Source organism: Aotus nancymaae, unplaced genomic scaffold (assembly GCF_030222135.1).
Source record: "Aotus nancymaae isolate 86718 unplaced genomic scaffold, 86718_ANA_hifiasm-v0.15.2.pri h1tg000021l, whole genome shotgun sequence".
In the NCBI taxonomy this organism is placed as follows: domain Eukaryota; kingdom Metazoa; phylum Chordata; class Mammalia; order Primates; family Aotidae; genus Aotus; species Aotus nancymaae.
In genome coordinates this window covers 31156793-31177739 of record NW_026988433.1, presented here as the reverse complement: position 1 = coordinate 31177739, position 20947 = coordinate 31156793, and the positions used below count along the sequence as shown (strand labels likewise).

At 38.6% G+C, this 20947-nt stretch overlaps 1 protein-coding gene and 1 pseudogene across 8 annotated transcripts in view; one reads left to right on the top strand and one right to left on the bottom strand.

Moving 5' to 3' along the window:
• MYBPC1 (myosin binding protein C1) overlaps window positions 1–9691 on the top strand; it is a 100758-nt gene extending 91067 nt beyond the window's left edge. For 3 of the 8 annotated variants that reach the window (XM_064379921.1, XM_064379919.1, XM_064379922.1), the window contains 4 exons: window positions 1025–1184; window positions 1915–2051; window positions 4163–4349; window positions 9412–9691. In XM_064379921.1, the coding sequence (XP_064235991.1) occupies window positions 1025–1184; window positions 1915–2051; window positions 4163–4349; window positions 9412–9512 (585 nt within the window). In that variant the 3' untranslated portion in view covers window positions 9513–9691. Of the gene's footprint in view, window positions 1–1024; window positions 1185–1914; window positions 2052–4162; window positions 4350–6430; window positions 6490–8207; window positions 8251–9411 lie in introns of all 8 variants that reach the window. The other 5 variants (XM_064379920.1, XM_064379924.1, XM_064379925.1 and 2 more) reach the window with 3 other exon arrangements.
• Window positions 9692–19493: 9802 nt separating this feature from the next.
• Window positions 19494–19647, bottom strand: LOC135276285 (U1 spliceosomal RNA; annotated as a pseudogene).
• Window positions 19648–20947: the final 1300 nt, after the last annotated feature.

Sequence of the window (20947 nt, the reverse complement as noted above, 5' to 3'; positions counted from 1 at the left end):
CTGAGCAGAGACTTGAAAGAATTAAAGTTGGCCAGGCGCGGTGGCTCATACCTGTAATCCTAACACTTTGGGAGGCTGAGGCAGATGGATTACTTGAAGTCAGGAGTTTGAGACCAGCCTGGCCAATAGGGTGAAAACTGTCCCTGCTAAATGTATAAAAATTAGCCGCGTGTGGTGGTGTGCTACTTGGGAGACTGAGGCAGGAGAATTGCTTGAACCTGGAAGGCAGAGGTTGTGGTAAGCCAAGATTGTGCCACTGCACTCCAGCCAAAATGACAGAGCAAGACTCCATCTCAAAAAGAAAAAAAAGAACCAAAGTTAATAATAGCTGGGAGCAGTGGCTTATGCCTGTAATCCCAGCACATTGGAAGGCTGACGCAGGAGGATTGCTTAAACCCAGGAGTTTGAGATTGAGACCAGCCTGGACAACATAGGAAGACCTCTTCTCTATAAAAAATAAGTTAGCTGGGTGTGGTAACACATGCCTGTAGTCTCAGCTACTCGGGAGGCTGAGGTGAAAGGGTCCCGTGAGCCCGGGAGATCAAGACTGAAGTGAGCCAAGATCGTATCACTGCACTCCAGCCTGGGTGACAGAGTGAGACCCTGTCTCAAAAAGAACAAAATATATAATAATAATAATGTTAAGTAAATGTACTTTATTCTACAAAAGATAGCTAGACAGACAAATAGGTAGGTAGACAGGTAGATAAATAGATGACAGATACCTAAAGGTTATGAAAAAATATAAACATAGTAGATGACAACTAGGGTATATGAATCTAATGTGTAAATGAAGATTAAATTACATAGTCAATTGCAAGTAAGTTGTAAAATATTAAACAAATAAAATATACATGGTTCCAACACATTATAACAATATATATTGTTATTACTCTCCATGTAAATATGAGTGGTCTTTTTTTCTTTTTGTTAATAGAACATCCTTGTTATTTATTCCAATCAACAGTTGGAAAAATTATATACTTTTAGGTGATTTTCCTCCAGTTATTTTTTTTTCTTTTAGGAATGGTTCACTGTCATTGAGCATTATCACCGAACCAATGCCACCATTACTGAACTAGTCATAGGTAATGAATATTACTTCCGGGTCTTTTCTGAAAACATGTGCGGCCTCAGTGAGGATGCCACCATGACTAAGGAGAGTGCTGTGATCGCCAAGGATGGTGAGTTGGGAATGGACTGACAGTTGAAAACCTTGGTTGACAGTGACTAGACAGAGAAGACTGGAAGAAAAGATGTGGTGAAAGGGAATTTTAAAAAATGGTAAATGTACATTATAAAATTATGCATTTTCAAGTAAATTTTTAATTTTACAGGTTAAATTTAAGTGAAATTATATTATTATTGCATTTTTTAAAAATATAGGCTTTAATTTATTAAAAATATAGGCTTTAATTTATTCCATCTTCTAGGCAGTGGATCTATAAATGGCTAATACTCCAGAGATAGGAAAAAGTAGACCTTTACTTCCAGAGTTTCTGTTACTTTTCTTCTTGGACACCTTCAGTGTAGCTACATATGGAATCCACTCTACAATAAAAGGAGAAACTGAATTCCATCCTTATTCTTTCATTTCATCATAAACCACTCTTTTTAAAACCTTCCTTGTGAATTTTCACATTAGAACAAATTTCTGATCAAAATACTCAGAAAGACACCAAAGTCTTCTCAATATCTGGTTCAGTTTCAGATGCCCACTCTGGCTTTCTGTCCCATGGATGATTGGCTATACATTTGTACCCCTCACAATGTTTGCCATGTGGCATACGCTCATCTTTTTCCATGTTTTTCTAAGTTTAGGGAAGTTTTAATAGTAAGTAAAGTATACCACCAATAATATATTCTCAAGCCAATTTACATAATTCTAACATATTTCTAATGCTTGTTTTTAAGGTAAAGTCTACAAAAATCCAGTGTATGAAGACTTTGACTTCTCAGAGGCACCCATGTTTACTCAGCCTTTGGTTAACACCTATGCCGTGGCTGGTTACAATGCCACCCTGAACTGCAGTGTGAGAGGAAATCCTAAGGTACTGTGTTCTTCTGTGACATCAGTTAAAGTCCCTCCCTTGTATTTGCTGTGTTATAATGTAAGTAATAACATAAACAAACCTTCCAGCTGCTACTTGTGTCTTCCCGTTTGGGGGATTAGAAGGTGGTAGTGGTGGTAGATAATTAGGCACACTATTCAGATGTAGTAGGAAAAAATGCTTACATTTCTTTGCTAACTAAGGGATTCCTTCGAAAGAAAAAGCAAACCACCTATTTAAAAAGAACATCTCCTGTGTAAGGGGACCGAAGTCTAATAATATTATTTCACTTGGAAAATTAGGTGGTAATGTCAAGAGTTCTGTGATAGGTTAAAGTAAACAACAATTACACTATAATGTAAGACAGAATATAAATGTGCTTTGATAAGGGTGCACTGTGCTAAGAAGGGAAATATCACATCCAATTGAAGAGATTAGAAAGGTTTTAAGGTTTCATGTTGGCATTTGAAAAGAACAAGGAATTAATGAATATCACCCATAGAGATATACATATCCCTGGGTGCACAGAGAGAAAGTGCCCTAGAATTGGGAAAATTTGTGAACATTATTTTTTTCTGTATATACCTTGATCAGAAATAGGGAAGTCAGCCAGGTGCAGTGGCTCATGCCTGTAATCTCAGCACTTTGGGAGGCTGTTGGGCAGATAACTTGAGGTCAGGAGTTCGAGACCAGCTTGGGCAACATGGTCTCTACTAAAAATAGAAAAATTAGCTAGGCGTGGTGGCACACACCTGTAATCTCAGCTACTCAGGAGGCTGAGGCAGGAGAATCATTTGAACCTGGGAGGAAGAGGTTGCAGTGAGCCAAGATAGCACCACTGCACTCCAACCTGTGTGACAAAGCAAAACTGGGTCTCAAAAAAAAAAAAAAAAAAGAAAAGAAAGTCAAAGGAAGAATCCAGACTGAGGATGGGAGAAAGATGCTGAATTAATGTTTAATTGGAAGTGATGTTGGTACATCCAAGTGGGAATGATGAGGAAGAGATGGAAAGGTTCATCCAGAGCTTAGGAGAAAGGCCAGGGCTGTTACTTTCAGTTTGGGAGTCCCAGGCATGGAGATGCTATATTCTACCCCTTGCCAAAGCTTTAGAAAGGCATATCATTGAAGAGAGGACAGTGAGTGAAAACCCAGCGACCAAGGTGTGAGCCTCAGAGAACGCTCGCATTTGAAGGGTGGAAGGAGGAAGAAGACAGTGTGAAGGAGATAGAGGTACCATCTCTAGGTTCCGAGCGAGACAAAATAATAGAAGAGGTGGAAGAGAGAATGCAGAGGGTGCATATTTACAAAAGAAGGGAGAAGACAATATGAGAATGAAGAGTCACTGATACCAAATGTAATTCAGAGATCAAGGAGAATGAAGTCATCTTCCTGGGTGATTGGGTCATTACTGATCTTGCATTATCCGGTTGGAGTAGATCCATTGTCACTGGATGATGAATACAGACGTCAGAGGAGAGATTAAGTAATGAGGAGGCAGGTGAAGTTCATAAAGAATTTAAACAGAGTATCAGGAGAAGGAAGTGAGGAAAATCAAATAGTCATGACACCTTACGCTGATTCTCTGAAAAAATGCCCAGCAAATATGCATGCTCTACAATGAGTTAACATCATGAACCTATGATGAAATTGTTTTTTAATTTGAAAATATTTAATTGGCAAATAAAGGTCATATACATTCACGCCCAACAATGTGATGATTTGATATGTGCACACATTGTGTAATGATTATCGTAATCAAATTCATACATTCCTCACCACCGATGCTGTACCTTTGATGCCAGAACTTGTTCATCCTGTAACTGAAAGTTTGTATCCATGTAGATTAAACTGAAATGCAACTGAATCCATTTGAGAAGATTGCCCTAGCGTTGCCTCTGAACAAATGAGGCTTTGTCAGAACTGCTCATTTGCTTCTTTGCCAACCACTAAGTAGAGTTTAATGTGAGAAACAATGCCCAAGTAGAAGTCTATCCTTCTCAGATGCACTTTCTTTTTAAGCCATGCTTTAAAATTCTGTCACTGGCTCTGACGGTCTATTAATATGCCAAGTACATATGTTTTGACTTAATTTTCTTCAATTTGAACTTCAGCCTAAAATAACCTGGATGAAAAACAAAGTTGCTATTGTGGATGACCCAAGATACAGGATGTTCAGCAACCAGGGAGTCTGTACCCTGGAAATTCGCAAGCCCAGCCCCTATGATGGAGGCACATACTGCTGCAAAGCAGTCAATGACCTTGGGACAGTGGAGATTGAATGCAAACTGGAGGTGAAAGGTATGACATCCAATATCTCATGTATAGACTAAAGCTAAAGAAAATCATTGAATTATTGTTCTTAATGCAAAATCCAAACTGCTTGCCAAAATGCTGCAGCAAGGTTAGGAGAAGATGGTGGGGGTGAGGGAAGCAGGGAGGGAATTCAGGGAGACAAGACATTTTTACATTCTGCATTCACTTCACTTTATTTGTGGAAGGCTACTGGATTCTTTAAGTTAACTTATTTTTATCTTACGTGATTCGCGTTAACTAAGGGACTGTTAATTTCAGTGGAATGTTAGTATGTGTACAGCATGGTAAGAATGAATAAAGTCAAGGGGCTATCACTTTGGTGACATAATCCATCTATAAATAGAAGCCTAGTGTAAAAGTCCATCTATTGAAATGGCAATCGAGGAATGTGCACTATTTTTAATTTTATTTTTAATTAGTTTACTATTTTGTAAAATTTATTATTTTCTGACATTTTTGTAGTTTTGCTAATTAAGTGTTTGATATTACATATATAGAATATAGCATATACATATTATAACAGGATGCTTTTCAAAACTCTAACTAGAGAACTTCCATTTATAGGTATACATTTCATTGATACTAGTTTTCAGAAGTGTGGCAACTAATGTAAACCAAGAAAACACACAAGGATTTATGTGGTTGAAAAGTCTCAGCATAACCTGCCATCTTAATCAATTTTCATATTAATCAACTACCATTTTTACACCGGTATTTTTCTTTATAAGCAGAACCTATTCTGGGACACCATGAAAACCCCTTCAAAGAGTCACCATTATGAGATAATAGGTGGCATGATCCTAGTGTGTTTTCTCTCATTCTTAACTGTAGTATATTGCCATTCTGTAATAACCAAAATCTTTCTTTTTCCAACATCTCTATAATGAAGAAATTATGATCTAAAACTCAGAAAGTAAATATCTATTTTAGAAAATCATAGTAAATGTCTGGGTATTTATGTTTTTTTTTTTTTTTTAAAGAGTCTTTTAGTCCTAAATCTAGTATAAATATGATGGAGAAACTTCTTCAACAAAATAACTTCCTCATATATGTGTATATAATATATTTTTTTAACTATTTTTTTTTTAGAGTCTCACTCTGTTGCTCAGGCTGGAGTGTAATGGTGCAATCTCAGCTCACTGCAACCTCTACCTCCTGGGTTCAAGCAATTCTTGTGCCTCAGCCTCCTAAGTAGCTGGGATTACAGACATGCACCACCACATCCAGCTAATTTTTGTATTTTCAGTAAAGACAGGGTTTTGTTATCTTGGTCAGGCTGGTCTCAAACTCCTGGCATCTGGCAATCCACCTGCCTTGGCCTCCCAAAATGCTGGGATTACAGGTATGAGCCACTGTGCCCAGCTACCTTCCTCTTATAACATTTTTAAGCTATACTCTTTCATATAATTCATAATTGAAAGAAAAAAGATTTGACTTTTTTTCTCACAAATATAAGGCATATAATATTCTTAGAAAATTTCAAGCCTTACTATTGAGATAATCCTTACAAATTTAAACATTGTTTTTAGCTGCTCTTTTGGCTTTAAATGATTATTAAGGTCACAATTGCAAATCATCTGGTTTCTAAACTGCTAGACTTATTAGTTCCATGGCCTTGTTGATGCTTTCATTTCAATATCCCCCCAAAAAACAAAAACTTTTTAAAAAAATACCACTTATTTATGCTTTGAAACTAGCTGAATGTTGTTAATGACATAAAATGATGCTTTAACAAATGGAACAATATTTGGGGTCCTCTTTAAAAGTGAATACTATTGAATAGTATTATACATATACATGTTATATTCTTTCTAGTGATAATATAGTAAATTGTACAGTAATTGAATTTGATAAAAAGAATAATGTATTCTAGTACATAAGTTCATAATAAAGTATTCACTGTGATATATTGATAAAAGCTTTTGGTCCTAAAAGTAAAGCTGAAATTGTTTATCATCAGATTGTTATCTGATAATAGGTAACTTGAATCAAGTTAAGCTGTGAAAAAAGGTAAGAATGTCAACTGAGAATAAATAAATACTGGTACAAATATTCTGATTCTGCAGTGATATATCAAGGAGTAAATACCCCTGGACAACCAGTCTTCCTGGAGGGGCAGCAACAGGTTTAAAAAGTTTATATCCCACTGGATATTCTACTTTCCGTTCCATTCCTCTTACATGAAAACGCACTTTGCATGTAAAGCTTGACTTTCTCATTTGCTTTTCACTGTATCTCTTAGCAGCTCATGGCATACGGTGTTTATGCCATGAACAAGGAAGGCCAAATTATTCAAGGATATTAAGTAATGTAGAAACTACGTTTTGTCAGAAAACTACGTACTATACCACATGTCCCCATAAATAAAGCTGGAAAGTTACATTTGAAGATGATCTCATTTTATGTAATAAGACTATCAAAACTTGGAAATCAATATTTCTTTAATATTTTCATTTTGTAAACATAGAAAGACTTTTTAAAAGATAGTTTACACCATAGTTTCCTTACATTCATAATGTGATTCAGAGAACTGAACATTTTAAGCATTTAAAAAAAATGTTCTGAGCATTTCTAATAAAGAGGATACAAAAATAGATCCAATATTTAGAGGCCGGGCATGGTGGCTCTCGCCTGTAATCCCAGCACTTTGGGAGGCTGAGGTAGATGGATGGCTTGAGCCCAGGAGTTCAAGACCAGATTGGGCAACACAGCAAACTCCCATCTCTACAAAAAGTACAAAAATTAGCCAGGTGTGGTGGCGCATGCCTGTAGTCCTAGCTACTTGGAGAGCTGAAGCAGGAGGACCGCTCGAACACGGGAGGTTGAGGAAGCTTCAGTGAGCCAAGATCTCCAGCCTAGGTGGCAAAACGAGACTTTGTCTCAAAAAAATAAAAAACAAAAAAAAAAAAAATTGGGAAACTTCATATTTAAAATATTTCCATTACAAATTCACCAGTAGAATATCTGTAACCCATCTACCTGTTGAAGATTTTGGACATTTTCATGGGGACTCAAATTATTTCATATGTTTATGAACTTAAAAGGAAAGAAAATTCTAGGCTCTATTACAAAATGTATTAAGCAATAAATGAGTACTATCATATATGTGTGATTCACTCCCATTTAGAACTGCAAATTAAGAGTTATTTGCAGCTGAGTACACAACCTAATGAAAACCCTAATGATGTAGACCTATGCCTGAGTTTACAAAATTTGTTTTGTGAATTTCCAAAGATAATATCAGCTTTCAATAGGAAAAAAGTAAGGTTCTTTCTTGAAAACTTTGTAGTTTGTATATAGAGTAGCTTTGTGACATAAGGTTAAGTTTTGTGTCTATTTAGATCAGTCATAGATATTCCATTCAAAACACAGTATTATAAAATACACTAGTCTAATATTTATACTTGATAATTTTGCCTTTTAGAATTTCAACATATATATATGTACACTAACACTTTGTATATTGTCTATGTTTTTCTTTTGTTGAAAAACACAATATATATATGTTGTAGGGTTTTGGTTTTTGTTTTAAGCTAATTGTTTGGAAGCTCTCACCATAGATATTCACTATACAATCAGATTGGCTTTGCCACCTATTCAGGCAAAGTGGTTGTGCATATTAATAAATGTTTTACATATTAATGATCCTTTTGACGTGACTGGATCCTCACCCTTTATTTCATGTGCTTCTATTTTCCTACATCTTTCACACGACTAAGGATTAATGAAATCACCTCATCATAATCATGACCATAATTTCATCCAACAAGTACTCAACTTTGGTGTTAGCACTTTATTAATGCTTACAACTTCTCTCTCTCCCTCTTTCTCTCTTCTCCTTAGTTGTTGCACAATAAGGATTTTTGAATGTATAATACCATCTAAGGTAAGCTTTCATATGGTTTTGGCATATGAAGCTTATGACTGTCATAAGCCATACCAAGCCTGTGGAGTATGGCATGATTTTCATTATGTAATCCAATGAAAATGACTTATTTTAAATCGCTAACTTTGTAGTTTTAATTTGTATTTCACTATCCTGAAATTAACAGCTAGTACTTATCCATCACAGCAATCTCCTGTTGACATGAAGCAAGTTGTTGAATGCAGTAGAGCATGAATCAAAGCATTTAATGTAGACAAAAATGAGTGATACCCAAGCAGCCTGAATTATTTGCATCAAGGAATGGACATGTACATAAGTGGCATCATTTCTACCAATATGTGACTTGAGTTGTTTTTTTTAAAAAAAGGAGAATGACTTTCTCAAATTTGCATTAAAGAAGTTTTTAAGAATGTTCAAATGGCATGCTGCTTTGTCTGGACGTGAGTTTATTAGCAAGTAGTGAAGCACTTCACTAAAGGACCATGAATTTTTGTGGTTTCATGGATTCTCTCTTGAAGGGTACTTTTATTTTTTTAATATAATTCAGAAACTCAGAAGGTAGGTATGAAATATTGGTAGGTGTTTCTCTCACCTTCAGAAAGTATTGGACCGGTCTTATTATTATAATTTTAACAAAATATTTCCAATTTCCTTTTTGTGCTTTTGACATGCATAAATGGCCAAAGTTAAAGGGAGTAGTTTTTTTCTTTTCCAATGTGCTTGAATCAGAACTCTCTGTGCTTAATTAAAAAGAACATTAACAAACTGGAAGCAGATCTTCCCACTGATCCATAACGTGGTATGCATGTATTCTGCTATTCAGTCAGAACATTTAAATCATCTGTGAGGAATCACAAAACCTCTCAAAGAGCAATAAATATTTTCCAGCCACTTGGGAATTTAAATGAAGCTTGAACAATAATAGGGGAAAAACTGCTATGGGTCTGCTGGGAACTTGCTTTTCCTTCTAGATGCCAAGTGCTTTAAATTCTAAATGTACTAAAACCAGGAGAAGATTTCCAAGTAGAGACTGAATGAATCTTTGTAACTAATGGGAACATAATTAGTCACATTTCCAGGCAGCTAGTCAAGAAGTATTGTTTCAGCGATTTTTCACGTAGATGGTTTTGATTTGTCTCTTTTCCTTTTTGTCCTCGCTAGGTGGGCTCTCCTTCTGCAGGCTCCTCTTGCAAGGCGTACCTCCAAACATAATTGATTCATATTTGCGAGACTTACACTCAAGCAATCCTGAGGAATACTGAGGGCCTGGCCACTGCCTCTCTGCACTCTGCTGCTTTGAAATCTGGTTGAAATGAGAACGCATTTTCTGTTTTTCCATCAGGCCCCCAAGCGTGGTCTTTTTCTTTCCTCCTAATGTTGAAGAGAAAAAATAAAAATGTTTGCCCAGATTGCTTAATTAAAAATAGCAAACAGAATCTCATTTGAGGTCAGCACTTTGGTCATTATTATCTGTGCTTTGTCATTGTATTATACTTGACAAAAATGCAAGCCATAGAATAAGCAAAAGCCGTCCTTTTAGTTTAATAGTAGGCTATAAATGCTGTTTTCCCCCTCAGAGTCAAAAACGTAATACAATACACAATGACTGAATCTTGAAAACCCATCTTTCTCTTGATCCAATAGATTTTTCTAAGCAAAGCAGAGTTGTTTATTTCTGCTTTGAAAGACAAACCCAGGTCTGTCCTTCCTGAGTCTCTAGCAATGCATCTTGGCCAAAGCTGCCAGAGCGTCTGCCAAAACAGCTAGTCATAGTGACAGAGGGTGTTACAGATGACAGGAGTTACAGAGTTAGGGTTTGCTGATGGTATCCATTCAATTTGATGGAAACCTTTTTAAAAAATCTACAGCCCTGCTTAACAACAGGATCTGTGCCCTTTTTTCTTATTTGAATATGATAAAATATTTTTTAAAGTCTAACTTCCAAACCAATCCTCTCAGTAGAAGGGAAAATGAATTCAGTAAATGGTACAACAAATCTGAAGTGTTTGTGATGAAATCATGCAATATTCATTTATGCATTTGGGGTTGCACGCCCAGACGCAGAACACGGAGAATGAAGGCTGGGAGCCAGCATGCTCCTGAACCCAGGTCTGTCCTTCCTGAGTCTCTAGCAAGGCATCTTGGCCAAAGCTGCCAGAGCGTCTGCCAAAACAGCTAGTCATAGTGACAGAGGGTGTTGCAGACAACAGACCTGTTACAGAGTTAGGGTTTGCTGACGGTATCCATTCAATTTGATGGAAACCTTTTTAAAAAATCTGTCAGCTGAGAAACATTTATTTTAACCCATAATCTTTTCAGCAACTTCCTTTACTCTTCCTGATATAAAGTTTCGGTTAAGGGAGTAGAATTGAACTGTAAGGTACCACACCATTATTGTTTATTTCCTTCCCTCTCCTCTGTTTTTCTTTTTGGTCTTCAGTTGCAGGGGCTAAATATATTGTGACTTGCTGGTGGGCCCATGACCTCTTTAGATGACATTTTTGTTTGTTTTGTTTTTTGAGATGGAGTTTCATTCTCGTTGCCCAGACTGGAGTGCAATGGCACGATCTTGGCTCACTGCAACCTCCACTTCCCAGGTTCAAGCGATTCTCCTGCCTCAGCCTCTCAAGTAACTGGGATTACAGGCATGTGCCACAACCTTTTGTAATTTTAGTAGAGACAGGGCTTCTCCATGTTGGTCAGACTGGTCTCAAACTCCTGACCTCAGGTGATTTGCCCACCTTGGACTCCCAAAGTGCTGGGATTACAGGCATGAGCCACTGTGCCCAGTTTATTGGATAACATTTTAAACATATCTGCTCTGTCTTCTTTCCAGATTATAGCTGGGAAGTTCTATGGTGGTCATGGATCTGGGTTAACATTGGGCTCGTAAAGGGAAGAGTGAATGATACCAGTTGTCGCAGTACATTTGAGAACAACAGAAAAGTCTAGTTTATGTCCAAACTATGGCGGCTCTATATTATCTCTGTTGGGATTGGTTGGTGATCTTGCCTTACTGGTTGTTAAGAACATTGGCTATCACCCCTGTTCCTATGCTCCCAGTAACTCCAGAATAATAATGTGTGTAATCCCTGTGTAAACACCAATTTTAATCACGAAAGTTATGTGCACAGTATTGGCTAAGATAGTTTACATAAAGGAAGTCTGGCTCATCTATAAAGACAGGAAGACCTCATGTCTGTGTACAAACCAACAAAATGACAATGTGGCAAACCTAATCAACGTGGTCCCTGCAGCCCTGCTGCTGGGTCTAACATTATTTGTACTAGATAATGTTACTTTTCTACATATAATCTTTCCTTATATTAAAGGTGCATATACACTGCAAAGTTCTAATTAGGAAGAAAAAGTCTATTAGGAAACTGTAAAGAGAAACAAATATCAGAAGTTGTCATTACGGTTGATTTTTCTATAATTTTGTTTAAATTTCACTCTATTAAAAATTACATATCACAGGCATTTACCAAAAATTCTTTTGGGGAACTAAACATTCATTAAAAATTTTAGTCTGGGCATGGTGCCTCACGCCTGTAATCCCAGCACTTTAAGAGGCTGAGGTGGGCAGATCAATTGAGGCCAGAAGTTTGAGACCAGCATGTGCAGCATAGTGAAGCCTTGTCTCTACTGAAAATACAAATATTTGTCGGGTGTGGTGGCATACACCTGTAGTCCCAGCTACTTAGGAGGCTGAGGCACAAGAATTGTTTGATCCTGGGAGGCGAAGATTGCAGTGAGCCAAGACCACACCACTGTACTCTAGCCTGAGCAACAAAGTGAGATCCTGTCTAAAAAAAATTGTTTTTTAAGGCTCACGTTTATTTATTTACCTTAAAAGAAGGCTTAATGAATGTTCTCATCTGGATTAATATCAAAGTAGAAAAAAAAAAACACCAATTTTAAGAGGCATTGGAACAAGGTAATATGCCTTTAACCATTAATTTTTATAGTAGATTCTGAAATACTATTCAGCTCAACAAATTAGTTATTGAATTCTGTGCATAGTACTGCAATGGATTCAGCTTGCAACTTGATAAATAAGTTACTTCAGGCTGGGTGCTGTGGCTCATGTCTATAATCTCAGCACTTTGAGAGGTCAAGGCAGGCAGATCACTTGAGTGCAGGACTTTAAGGCTAGCCTGGGCAAGATAGCAAAACCCTGTCTCTACAAAGAGTTAGCCAGGTGTGACAGTGCATGCCTGTAGTCCCAGCTACTCAGAAGGATGATACATGAGAAGCGCTTGAATCCTGGAGGTGGAGGTTGCAGTGAGCCGAGATCACACCACTATACTCCAGCCTGGACAACAGAGCCAGACCCTATCTTTAAAAAAAAAAAAAAGAGGTACTTCATGCCTTCAAAGAATTTATAAGACTAGTACACAAAAGGGAACATATAAACAGGGCAGGATGCAGGTATAAGAGAGCACTACAACAATGCAGAAGTTAGTGAGGTTTATGTAGTGTGGTTCATGTATTTGTTATCAATGTGTGTATCATACTAGACTGGAGTACAGGACTTACCATATTACTTAATTTTCCTAAATCAAATTAAATGTAACTCTGAGCTCTCCACTAGCCAGGAAGATTGAGAAATTCTCTGTCCTCTTTGGGGATTCAGATTCCAGAGTCAGCAGGAATCTTTCTTGGAGCCCAGAAAATGGAGAGAAGGAAAGGCCTCTGGTCTTCAGTCTACAGTGGTGACTGCAGAGATGTCTGTCATTGTATTACACTTTACAAAAAAGTCACCCATAGAATAAACAAAAGCAGTATTTTAGTTTAATGGTCCAACCCTATATGGTTCACTCAAGGACAGGTGGCTCTGAAACTTACCTGACAAGTATGGACCTGCAGTCTTTCAGTCTTCAAGGCTATCGCTTGGCTATTACATTAGTCAGGGTTCTTCAGAGAAACAAACAATCGGAGAGGAAGGAAAGAAGAGGGATGGAAGGAAGGAAAGGGGAGGGAATGGAAAGGAAAGGGAAAAGAGGAACGAAGAAGAAAAATCTAGAAAAAGATGAATTATAAGGTATTCATCATGGAATTATGGAGGCTGAGAAATCCCATGATTTGCTGCCTACAAAACCTAGGAAGGCTGGAGGTGTAGTTGAAGGCCTGAGAGCCAGAGAGCTCAGAGTGGTGTCTACACCCAAGCCTCCTAAGATGGTGTGCTTCAGTCCCTCATTACTCAGCTGACCACCTGGGAACTTCTTAGAAATGAAAACTCTCAATAGACTGGACAAAGAAAATGTACATATACACCATGGAATACTACACAGCCATAAAAAACGATGAGTTCATGTCCTTTGCAGGGACTTGGATGAATCTGGAAACCATCATTCTCAGCAAACTGACACAATAACAGAAAACCAAACATCACATGTTCTCACTCATAGGCGGGTGTTGAACAATGAGAACACGTGGACTCAGGGAGAGGAACATCACACACTGGGGTCAGTTGCGGGGAGCTAGGGGAGGGACAGCAGGTGGTGGGGAGGATGGGGAGGGATAACGTGGGGAGAAATGCTGGATATAGATGAAGGGGGAATGGAGGCAGCAAACCACCTGGTTATGTATGTGCCTATGCAACAACCCTGCATGATCTGCACCTGTACCCTAGAACCTATAGTACAATTAAAAAAAAAAAAAAATGAAAACTCTCAAGCCCTGCCCCAGATCCTTAAGTTCAGCGTCTGCATTTTAACAGGATCTCCAGGAATTCGTGTGCTTGTTTATGTTGGAGAGGCCATGCCCCAGACTCTTTCTGTCTTGTTCCTTGCATGGCTATTATTTAGAGGCATTGTCTCTTAGCTGTACCAAAGGAAAAACGTCCTGATAAATATATCCTCTCTCAGGTATTCCTGATAATGACCTAGCCTAATGTCTAGATGGAACTTAAACTGTTACTCCTAAAAGCCTAACTCAAAAGCTAACTCACTGTGGGATTTTAGGCAAACTGGGTTCCTGAAAAAGGAGTATTTGAGGAAGGATGTTCCCTCTAGTGTTTCTCAAATCATACCAGAGAAAGCATTTTAGAGCAGTAGGATATAAACTCCGAAAAAGATTATTTAAAAAATGATTAAAGGATATAAACAAGATCCAATGCTAAGAACTGTGTCTCTGAAGGAAATCAGTTTTCTTAACTCCAAATCGCTTTTGCAATTTCAGATAAAGGGCACAATTACAACATCTCAGGGATTGTATTGTGAAATTTTGTTTTCTGATCCTTCCAGGAAATTAAGCATTTTCAGAGAGGAGAGCAAAGGTTTTAATCAATCTATTATTGAACACTGCCTATCTACCCATTAATTTTGTAAAGTACCATAGTTCCATAAAATTTAGACTTTAGAGTCTCAAAGTACAAAACCATAAAAATACAAAACTCAAGCAAGTAAAGCAAGTATTATACCATAAAACTATACTAATGACAAATACTCCAGCCTATAGGTCTAAAGCTCAGAATTCTAAACACACAGATAGCTTGATCCTTCATGATAAAATTCTATTGCAACGCAAGCCTAGACAAGTGATTTTTTTTTTGAGACAGGGTCTCACTCTGTTGCGCAGGCTGGAGTGCAGTAGCATGATCTGGGCTCACTGCACCCTTCGCCTCCTGGATTCAAGAGATTCTCCTGCCTCAGCTTCCTGAGTAGCTGGGATTGCAGGCATGTACCACCATGCATGGCTAATTTTTGTATTTTTAGTAGAGACTGGGCTTCACCATATTGGCCAGGCTGGTCTCAAACTCCTGGCTTCAAGTGATCCGCCTGGCTCAGCCTCTCAAAGTGCTGGGATTACAGGTGTGAGTCACCACACCTGGCCTTTAGCCAGGTGATTTCTTACTGCAACCCATTCTTTCTTTCAAACTAATGAAAGTCCATGGACTTTTAACTGGTTATTTCACACACAACAGTACGTAATCTGCCTGTATGACACTGTTTAACATTTTCTGGAAAGTTGGCCTAGAGATTGAGGATGTTAAGGAAGATTTTAAACATCACTGAAAGTTACACAAAAGAACTAGTAGTAAAACCAAGAGCCTAAAGCAAGATGTTCTTTCTCCTTTGGGAAAGGAATTCAATTTAGTTAAACCATCAAATAAACATTTATGCATCCCTATTGTGCTTCGGAAATGTGTGAAGTTACCATAGGAGGATGCTGTGTACAAGGGATTTTTGGTACTATTTTTGCAACTTTCTGTGTGTCTGTAATTATTTTTGAATAATTTTTTTTGAATTATGGACGTCTACCGGATGCCAGACATTGAGGAACACACTCAGTGCAGGGATGGTCTGCCACTTTATGACCTGGGTGGGGAGGCTAATCAATACACAAATAACTGAACAAAGATAGCCTGCGTAACAGTGTACAAAGTGCTCTGGTTGTGTAGGAGTAGAGGATTAAACTGGAAGAATCTGAGAGGTCATTTTTGAGAAGGTGGAATTTAAGCTGAGTCTTGAGTGATGGGCAGTGTGATAGGAATAATAAGGGACTGAGGGTACTCCCTAATAGGGAACGAATGAGAGTGCGTTTGGGGACAGCCAATGGGCTCAGGCAGCTGGAGCATGAGACAGGGAGAAGAATGGGGGAAGAGATATTAGGGAGGTAAGACTAGGAGGGTAGAGTGGGCCTTCAAAGGCCAAGTGAGGGAGGTTGGACTTTATCGAAGGTTTCTGAACAAGGGAATATATCATTAGTTTTAGTAAATTAAGTACAATAATTTTTGTCATAATATTTAGAATGGACTGCAATGGCACAAAACCAACATGATATATAGAAATTCGACTGTTCCGTATTGACAAAAGTACCCACTAAAGTCCTATATTTAATACATGTAAGTTAATAGGTGGCATTTTGCAGTCGTTGGGAACACAAGCTCTGAAATCAGACTACATGGGCTTGAATCCGGGCTTTACCGCTCCACTAGCTGTGCAGTCATGGGTGAGTTTTTGAACCTCACTGTGCTTCAATTTCCTCATCTGTAAAATGGGGATAACAATGGTCTATTTCACAGAGTTTTTGTGAGGAGTAACTGAGATAACTCCTGATGTTTAGAACAGTGCTTAACATAGGATAGAAACTCATAAATGTGAGCTACCAGTTTAACTCAAGAAAAGGGGGAAACACTGTATATATCACTCACTATGTAACAAACCGTGAAAATGGAAGGGGGCCATGATGCCAGAAATAATATTAGGAAATCTCTAATATACTTTTTTGACATTAGAGTATGTTAGAGAGGGCTAAGGTAGAAGAAATAAATATGCCTTAGTATGTCTCGAATTAATTTGAAATTTCCTAAAATTCAGCAAAGAAGCACAGGGAAAAATCACCTTAGAGCATGAAGAGTACTTTAAAAAATGGTTTTTTTATTTACACTTTTGCTATTTTTAAATTATGACATTTCGTATTTGTAGAATATACAAATATTTATGCCATCTATATCTATGCAGATATATGTAGATACAGATGTATGTATATGTAAATAGTATAAATATATATGTAGATATATATCATATATATGCTTGGCATAGGATAATCTATATATATGTAGATATATATAGATATAGATGGCATAAATAATAGTAAAATGAACACATTACTACTACTCAGTTAAAATTTAACTGTGATTGAGACAGCTTGATGGCCCCCTGCAATACTCACTGTCTCACTTTTCAATAATAATAGAACTGTTTTGGCCAACTGTGGTGGCTCACACCTGTAATCCCAGCACTTTGGGAGGCCAAGGCAGGATTATCATTTGAGATCAGGCATTTGAGACCAGCCTGGCCAACATGGTGAAAACCCATCCCTACTAAAAATACAAAAATTAGCTGAGTGTGGTGGTGCGTACTTGTAGTCTCAGCTACTCAAGAGGCTGAGGCAGGTGAATCACTTGAACCTGGAAGGAGGTTGACGTGTGTTCAGATTGCGCTACTGCACTCCAGCCTGGGCGACAGGTCAAGACTCTGTCTCTAAATAAATAAATAACAAGAAATTTTAGCTGGGCAGATGGCTGTCTGGCTAAAGATTACATTTGCAGGCTCTTTTGCAGTTAGGCATAGTAGCCATGTGGCCAGGTTCTGGCCAGTGGAATGAGAGCAAAAGTGATGTGTGCAACCTTTGGTCATGGCCTTCAGAAGAAAGGAGCATAGCAGCCCCTTCTCTTTTTCTCTTTTGAATTGATTGGGAGTCATGGCCAGCCACTTTTGACCACAAGGACAAGGACAACATCCTAACGGTGGCAGACCAATAAAATGAAAGAAATCTGTGTCTCTGACACCATCGAGCTGCCATGCAGCCCTACCATGCCTATCCAGACATCAATGTGGGAAAAATCAACTTTTATTTCCTTTAGGCTGCTGTAGTTTGCCTAGCTGCATTCTAAAACAATTACCAATATCTTTGAAACCTGCCATGTGCCCCTCTATGATTGCATTTCCCTTCCTATCAGGAGTAACCACTAGCAGGATTGTACTTACAATTCTTTTTCTTTTCCTCATAGCTTTGACACATGGGAACTGTGAAGTGCAGTTGCATGTTTTTGAACATTATGTAAGTAAAATAATACTGTGTGCATTTTGTCTATGACCTGCTGTTATGGACGGAATGGTATCCTGCCCTTACTCCAGCCCCATTCATATGTTGAAGTCCTAGTCCTCCACAGTGTGATGGTATTTGGAGATGGAGCCTTTAGGATATTGGATATCACAAGGGTGGGGCCTTCATGAGGGGATAAGTGCTTTTATAAGGATTTTATAAGGAGACACCAGAGAGCTTCCTCTCTCTCTCTCTCTCTGTGCCATGTGAGAACATAGAAGGTGGCCATCTGCAAGCTAGGAAGAGATCCTCACTAAGAAACACACTTTGACTTTGGACTTCCCATCCTTCAGAACTATGAGAAATAAAGTCCCGTTGTCTAAGCTATTCAGTCTATGGGATTTTGTTATGACAACCCAAGCAGACTAATATATCTGCTTTTTTTTCACTCAATGTATGCTTGTGCAATTCATTCATGTTCGTAAGTGTACATGTAGTTCATTAATTTTTTTACTGCTATATTAAACTTGCCACATAATATTAAATTACTTGAAAATACCAGTTTACTTACCCATTCAGTATTAGTGGACATATAATTATTTACAGCTTTTGGTTATTGTACAAAAAAGGTGTCATGAATATTCTTATACCTATCTCCTGTGATAACTGTGCAAGAATTTCTTTAGGATATATTCTCGGATCAGAATTGTGGTATTGGAGTATATGCATGTTCAACTTTATCAGAAAATGCCTGGTTGTTTTTCAAGTGGTTGTAACCATCTATTCTTCCTAGCTAACACTTCCACTCAGGTAGGGCACATTAATTAAGTTCTGGCCAATGAGATGTATAATACAAAGTCCCCTTATCTCCAGGGGATATAGTCCAAGACCCCCAACTGTTGCCTGAAACTATGGATAGTACAGCACCCTATATATGCCATGTTGTTTCTATTGGATAACCAAGATGGCTAATAAATGACTAACGGACAGGTGGCATATATAGTAGGGATACACTGGACAAAGAGATGATGTATGTCCTGAGTGGGGAAGAGTGGGACTGTGCGAGATTTCATTGTACTACTCAGAATGGCATGCAATTTAAAACTCATACATTGTTTATTTCTGGAATTTTCTATTTAATATTTTTGGACTATGGTTGACTGTGGGTAACTAAAACTGCAGAAAGTGAAACCAGGGACAAAGGGGGACTACTGTACGGAGAAGTACTGTTTGGGACTTTTGGAGAGGCACCCCAGTTTGCCTGCCAGCCAGTGGTATCTACCTTTTTCTTTTTCCTCTCCTCTTCCTACTTCCTGCTGCTTGAAATGCAAATAGGATGACTGGAGCTTCACCAGCCATTCTGAACCATGAGATGACCTTATAGATACAAGTCAGAGAGGATACTGGAGCAGAGAGACAGAAGAGCCTGAGTTCCTGATGACCATGGAAACATCTTGGTATGTTTCCAAACTCCTTGGTACCAATCTTGGAATGCCAACTCTATACTTCTTTTATGTGAGAGAGAAGTATTTTCTTTACATTACCATGTTCCAGGGTTTCTGCTATAGAAACTGAACATAGCCCCATTGATTATTTTTATTTCTGATTGATTTTTAGGAGTTGTTTACATAATCTGGGTACTAGTCTTTGTGGGTTTTATTTTTTTTATTATTTTTTCTTTTTTTTTTTGAAAGCGCGAACGCAGTCCCCCACTACCACAAATTATGCAGTCGAGTTTCCTGCATTTGGGGAAATCGCAGGGGTCAGCACAGTGCAATGGATAAGCTTCGCCCTGGGAAAATCACCTTCGTGATCATGGTATCTACCCTGCCAGGTAAGTATTATGTGGGTTTTATTTGAAGGAAATACCTTTTCCCAGTTTATGGCTTGCCTTTTCATTCTCTTTATGACGTCTTTTGATGCACATTAGAAATTATTTTTAATACAGTAAAATTTGCTAATCTGAAAAAGGATTTTTCCTTGGACAATTCATGGCATTGGTAAATTAAAAAGTAGGTGCTGTCCAGTTCACTGCACATAAGCCGGCATTGTTAAAAGTGGATCTCTATCATTCCATTTCCTTTCCTGCATTTGTCAGCATCACTTTTCACATTAAGGATGAGGAGATACATATTCCTAAAACATACATGCTTGGTCTGTAGACATCTTCATTGCTCTAAGGAAGTGGTTGCCACTTTTTTCCTTAAAGGGCCTAGTAGGACATATTCCAGGCTTTGCCAGCCGTATGGTCTCTGTCACAACTGAATTCTGCTGCCTCTGTAGCGTGAAGGCAGCCAAACAAAATGTAAGGAATAGACATGGCTTTATTTGTGGCACTGAACTTTGAATTTCATATAATTTCACGTCACAAAATAGTATTCTTTTGATCTTTTCCCAATCATTTAAAAATGTAAAAACCATACTTAGCTGGAGGGCTGTAGGAAAACAGGTGGTGGGCTGGGTCTGGCCCACAGGGAGCAGTTTGTGGACCCCTGCTGCACTTGCTGATAGAGGTTGCGCCACACAAGTGTCTTGGAAGTGATTTCTGGCTTGTCCTAGGTCTTAGAAAGTGCGTACAGATCAGAACCATGAAGTGAAGAGCAAAGCAAGGGCCTGTCTCAGGTTGTGCAACAGAACATGTTTATGACAGATGTCCCCTGTCCAAGTGAGTGCACTGTGAGATAAGGGGCCAGCGACCCACCAATGCGCAGCAAGCTGGCCTGTTCCCCGGTGCAGGGGGAGGACACGCCTGGGTTCCTGCCCTCAATTCCAGGGAAGATCGTGTGTAAAAATAGCCAACCTTGTTGGTATCAAATGCGCTGGAAAAAAAAATAGGTATTGGGGTTTAAGCCATTTGGTCTCCTTGTTAGATAGTGTTTCTAAGCCCTGATTTTCAGTTTCAAAACCTTGGTCTCTGAACCCGCAGTGAGGGGGTCTCTAGAGCGAATACATGGCAGGGCCGCCTTCCTCCGTGCAAGAAGGGAGAATTGTGTTTACCAAGCAGGTGACCCCAGACCTGCAAAACTGTGTTCCCACACGAAAACCCCCAGGCTCCGCGGGCAGCCAGCGTGGTTCTGCAGTGGTTGACCCAGGGCAACCGGAGTCGTGTTCCCACCTCTAGGAGAGGAGCCGGCTCTGTCGC